This window comes from Hipposideros armiger, unplaced genomic scaffold (genome assembly GCF_001890085.2).
Source record: "Hipposideros armiger isolate ML-2016 unplaced genomic scaffold, ASM189008v1 scaffold_168, whole genome shotgun sequence".
Taxonomy (NCBI): Eukaryota; Metazoa; Chordata; class Mammalia; order Chiroptera; family Hipposideridae; genus Hipposideros; species Hipposideros armiger.
The window spans coordinates 2,919,859-2,925,969 of record NW_017731518.1 but is presented as its reverse complement, the minus strand read 5'-3'; the positions used below and the strand labels follow the sequence as shown (position 1 = coordinate 2,925,969).

Here is a 6,111-nt window from a genome sequence, read left to right as displayed (position 1 = left end):
TGTAGAGGGTACAGTGTCACTGGCCCTCATGTGGGATCCGAACCAGGGCCCTGCTGCTCAGAGCTGGCATCCCAAGCCAGCTCTTAACCAACGTGCCACTCAGCTGGCCCTGTCTCAGCTTTTTAATGTACCACATTAGCTCTGTATTTTATTAGTAAATGCTTGCTTTTTTGATGTTCTTGATTTGTTTTACAGTATGAAAATATAACCATTGCTGCCACCGAGATTATTGGAGCGATTTGCAGACATCTCTCTTGGTCAGCATATGTATATTACTTGAAACATTTCATTCATGTCTTACAGACAGGACAGATCAACCAAAAGTTGGGTGTCAGGTATGGTCAAACTTCTTATAGTTTTATTTTTACAATTTGAATTTTTAATTACTTCCTGAAATAGCCTCTCCCTAGCCTCAGTGTATTTTTACATTGTATTAATGAAATTATGCTAATATTAGTTAACTTCAAAAATACCTAAAACTGGTAAAAATAATTTTAATGTTATATGTCTTTAAATTCTCTCTCCTTTTAATCATTAAATGATACTGTTAATCAAATGAATATTTCTGTATATATTTTTTTTAACAGTTTGCTAGTAACAGTGTTAGAAGCATTCCACTTTGACCACAAAACTCTTGAAGAACAAATGAGAAAAATTCAGAATGAAGAAAGTAAGTTTTTAAAAAAACTTTCTTAAACAAGATTTCCCTGTTTTTGGATAATTTATAATGAATTAAAGATGGCAAAATTCAACTTACTTCCTTTTTTTTGTTTGCTCTGTAGCAGTAACCAATGAATAAGTCAGGAGGAAATTAAAAATTACAATAAATGGTTTGAGTAGTCTTATGAAAACTTATTTAACAATAGAGAAGGCCGATCTAAATTATTTAGGTCGAAAAATCTGAGCTGTTTATTTATTTACATAGAAATTCAGTTTTATTGCCTTCATGTTTAGAAAGAACATTAGGCAATGAATGCAAAGAAAGTATAAGATGAAAAAGTAGAGTAACGATTAATGAAATATAAAGTCGATAATATAAGAAAGGATCAAACTAAAAATAGATATTTGAAAAGGTTATAAATTGACAAACCTCTGACAAGACTGATCAGTGAAAACAAGGCATAATAAATAATATTGGGTTTTTTAAAAAATGAAATGATAAAGGTAAACTAATATTATGATCTTTGTACTTATAAATTTGAATACTTGGCTGAAATGTACAAAATCTAAGAAAAATAAAATTCAAAAACTGACTTTAGAAGAAGTAGAAAATCTGGATGGATTTCTAACCACTAAAGAAATTGAATCTATAGTTAAAAACCTCCTCCTAATGAAATCGCCAGCCTCAGACTGTTTTATATGCAAGTTCTACAAACTTTTCAAGGAATGGATAACTTTCAACCTTAACACCAGCTATTTCAGGGGATTGAGAAAGAGGAAGCCCCAAAACTCATGAGGTTGGTAGAATTGGTTAATGGAATTTAACACATTTGCATAAAAACATGTGACCATCTAAATAGACACAGGGGAAACATTTGATTAAATTCAGTATCCATGATAAAAGCAATTACCAAAGGAATAAATAGAAATTTCTTTAAACTCTTAAAAGAAGCCTTTTAAAAATGCAACATCATAGTCAATAGTAAAGGATAAAAAGTCTGCTTTAAAACCAAAATGAGGCAAAGTATGATACCTACTACTGGTAATTACATAGACCATTGAACTAGAAGTTCTAGCCAGCACAGAAAAATAAGGAAAAGAATGAAGACTCAAATAGGCCGAGGTATTTATCCTAATTGTTTTGGCTAAAGATGTTGAAATATTCTGGCCCTAGCTTGCACTCTGCCAGTGTTCCTCCTCAAAATTTTCTAATGCTTCGATTCATGGTAAAATCATTCTAGAACCACACTAATGAATAGAAAAGACTGGTTTGAATGTGTAGGAACCACTGGTGTTTTAAACAATGTACTAAAGCTCCTTAATAGTTTTATCTTCAGCCAGCTGAATTTGCATTTTGCAATTATGCATAAACGGAAACATTAAAAAATTAAAATACTTAATTTGCTTAACTATTAGATATAGCTGAAGTTTAAAACATTTATTGAGCACCTACTATGAGCTGGGCTTTTTATAAACAGTATCTCATTTGTCCTCATAAGAATCTTAGTTATTAGTTACCCCATATTTTTTATAAGAAAAATTAAGTTTCAGAAATACAAAGTAACTTTCCCAAAGCTACACAGCCAGTAAACAAAACAAAGTCTAGTAGCTACCATTTTTTGAAAGTCAGTAAAGTGTCAGAAACATGTTTTAGATTCTTGATAGACTTCATCTGATTTAATACTCACAATAGCTTTGCAAGGTAGGTGCCATCTCCATTTTACTGCTGAAGAACCCAGAGCCCACTAGGGTTAATTGACTGTGGTCACATGGCTGGTTAGCAGAGCCAAGGCTGGATTCACCGCACAGTCTGTGCTGACTAATTTTCTGTAATAAACAACCCTATGGTAAGGGACATTTCTGCATAAGAACTGTTGGCTGCCTTCATGATTTTCATGCTCATGAATGTACGTTTTTGCTTTTGGAAACCTTCAACCTTCAAAGAAGCTTCCTTTTGGTTACCATTCTCCTCCCCCACTGGCCTCCCAACGTGTTCCCAACATTTACACTTTTTTATAATTGTCAGTTTACTTGTCTCTGTTCCTCATTAGACTTTAAACTGAGAAAGCAAAAACCCATAGCCCTCTCATTTACTAGGGTTTCCGTAGCCTTTATCTTGCCTACCCCTCGTTGGTGACTAGATATTTATTCTTGGACGTTGGTAGAAAAGACTGCTTAACTGTGTTGCTTCCTTATTTGATTTAAGAGTGGCTTGTGTTGTTTACTAAGCAGGCACAGTAGACGAGACTGAGCTGCCAGAGCATGAAGCCATGGAGCTAGAGCACGTGGAGGAGGAAGAGAAGGAAACCAGATGTAAGAGTGTGTCCGACAACAATGAAGACCTAGGAAATCCTGAGCCAGCAGATTGTGCAGGAACAGCAGCTGATGAAAACGAGTGTATCGTCAAGCCCATCCCTTCCCTTCCTCAGAGTAAGGAAGAATTGGAGAGAACAATAAAAAATATCCAAGGAACCATAACCGGGGATATCCTACCCCGACTACATAAATGCCTGGCATCTGCGGTAATTATTCTGTTTGGGGCCCAGCAGGTCTGCGTGAACTGGGGTGTTTGTGGGGTCCTGTCAGACTGAGGCTCCTAACTGTTATCGATTGACTTCAGCTTTTGGATTTCCTTTTATCCCAACATTTCACAATTCACCTCCTTTTTTTTGTCTCGTCATCTTCAAGTTCAACATGATTGCAGCTAGGCAATGATGTTCCTTCTTTATTATGATTTCCATATGGTAGGTATGTTTTTCTATCTCCAAAGTAGATATTAAGATGACTCTCATTTCCAAAACAGGTGATTAAAAATTAGAGTCTGCTTCCCTTTTTTCATTCTTGGCAACTTCTCTTTTGTTCAAAATTATATTCTCCCTGTTAACAGGGATAACATTTAGGAGTGGATTCTCCTGAAGCCAGAGCCCTTCCCTCTCCATATAAAATATGGGTAGGCAAACTGTGAACCTGGCCTGCAACCTGTTTTTGTAAATAACTTTTGTTGGAACACAGTTACACTCGTTCATTTACATGTGGTCTAATTCTGCTTTTGCATCACCACAGCAGAGTTGAGTAGCTTTAACAGAGACCAAAAGCCAAAAATACTTAATATCTGTCCCTCTACAGAAGAAGTTTGCCAACCTTGCATAAAATACTGACTTGGCCATTTTACATATTAGTAAATAACCATCTTATATGAGGCACTTGTATGTGTTTCCTGTGCACCCTCAATGTCAAACACTTGATACAAATTTTATTATGGTTTTTATATATTTCAGAACAGTCTCAACCCACATCAGTAAAAACTTGGCTATATTTTTTTCTGGTTGCTCTTTTGCAAAAACTTTCTTATGCCTATTATTTTTACAATTTATAGAAGGTTATTCTCAAATTGCATAATTTAGTTTATTAAGGCACTAAACTTAGAAGTGCACATAAATGGGCCGGCCGAATGGCTCAGTTGGTTAAGAGCTCGCTCAAGAGTTTGAGCTCTGAGCAACAGCGGTTCGAGGCCAGCCCGAGCTGAGCAGCCNACAGCTCACTGACTTCCATGATCCAGAAATGGACTTCTTTGAGAATATGAAGCACATTCAGGTAGAAGACAGCTCTGCTTTTTTTTTTTTTTTTTCCCCTGCCTATAAAAAAAGCATTTCAAGCAGTTCTGTCTTGTTTAAAAAGATGTATTTTAATTTTCCAAAAGGTTTTGAACTTCTCGTTCCTTGGTCTTCGTGATATTAGTCAAATTTGCATAGGAGATGATCATTTCGTCGCGTCTGATTTCCTTGGTGGTTATCACCAACCACAATAACAGTGTCACCTTTCTCAGCCATTTTTAAAGAAGTTTCAGTGCTTTCGGATCCATTGTTAAACAAGTGCTATGGATTATGTTTCTGGAAGCAAATCAAGGCACAGGTGTTTGCTCATGTAACATATGGACTGTATTTCAGTCCTTAATCTTTTCATGGAAAAGGAACATGATAACTGAAATGGAGCTGGTCCTAGGTGAGATTACTCAGTAACTCATTCATATTTTATCTTACTCATAGATCCACAGGCGAGCAAGAGCCTTGAAAAAACTGGCAAAACAACTAATGGAAGGCAAAGTCATGCTGTCTTCTAAATCTCTCCAGAATTACATCATGCCTTACGCCATGACTCCAATTTTTGATGAGAAAATGCTCAAGGTAGGGCATTAGATCTGGAAACCAGTAGACCTCTACCCATACACCATGACACGCTTTTCCAAAATGTAGATGAGGAATGGGATCTAAATTTGGTGGTATGCGTATTGATGCTATCGCCATAATCAGAGGCTTAGAGTAGTTCTAAAGCCCTGAGCATTGTACTGGGCACATAGTAAATGCTCCAGAAATAGTGGCTTACATTTTCACTTTTATTAGCTCATAAAATATTTCCTCTCTTAGAAATGACCACATTCCTAAGGTGGCATACTTTTATTTTTGTATCATAGGACTTAATTCTGATAAACTCCACTAATCAGCAGAGTAGTTGTTTTCCCAAATGGCTCATAAGAAATAAAATGGAACAATAGCTACCTTTTCTTTAGCACTATACCAGATATAAGCACTATTGTAAGTGCTTGGATACATAATCTTCTTCCTCATCACAACTCAATCCTGTGGGGAGGGACTGTTACCACTATTTTTACAGGAGAGTAAACTGAGAATAAGTGAGGTATGTCAGTTTCTCAGAGACACACAGCTTTCCTCTCTGCGTGGCTCTCAGCCGTGGCCTCTGGCTGCCCTTGCCTCAGCTCTTCCTCTGTAACTCAGCCGCTGGGCCTTTCTGGGTTTCCCCTCCCATGCTCTGACCTGACAGTTCTCTCTACACAGTGATTGGGGTCATTATAAAGCACACTTCATTTGTTTCCCCCCTCTCAGTGGTCACTGCCCTGCACAGTTTGATGTCTCAAGTCTGAAAACTGTTATTTCATATAATTTTGCCTATTTTTTCAGTTTAAAGTATGAGGGTAAATCCAGTTCCTCTTCTCTAGCATGGCATGAAAGAGAAGTCTCTGAGGCAGTATACTTTTGAATGTTGAGCAGGGCAATCTATAGTTAACTGTGGCATTTGTCGAGCATTACACATTGAATTTACTTGAACCTATCAGGAAGGGTCTGCGTGGAAAGAGTCCAGAATGTGTTAATATCCTTTAAGTAAAGGAAGGTGTCATTTCTTTAATTGATGTAATTTCTTTAATTGACAGCATCTTTTCCTAGAGCTGGGAGGTGGAAATGGAGTATAGTGTGGGCATTCTTTCTTTTCTGTAATTGCTGATCACCTGTTGTCTCAGCTTCTTTTTTTTTTTTTTTAAGATTTTATTGGGGAATTGGGGGAGGGGACACAAACAAACAAGTTGCTGTCCTTTTGTTCTTCAGTCTAGTTGTGGAGGACGTTGCTTCACTGGCCCAAGTAGGTATATTTCATTGA

General features: G+C 36.8%; 1 protein-coding gene across 1 annotated transcript in view; it reads left to right on the top strand.

Moving 5' to 3' along the window:
• LOC109387761 (small subunit processome component 20 homolog) overlaps positions 1-6,111 on the top strand; it is a 103,994-nt gene that overhangs the window by 70,575 nt on the left and 27,308 nt on the right. The window contains 3 exon segments of the mRNA XM_019651865.1: positions 189-335; positions 588-670; positions 2,893-3,182. Of these exon segments, the coding sequence (XP_019507410.1) occupies positions 189-335; positions 588-670; positions 2,893-3,182 (520 nt within the window).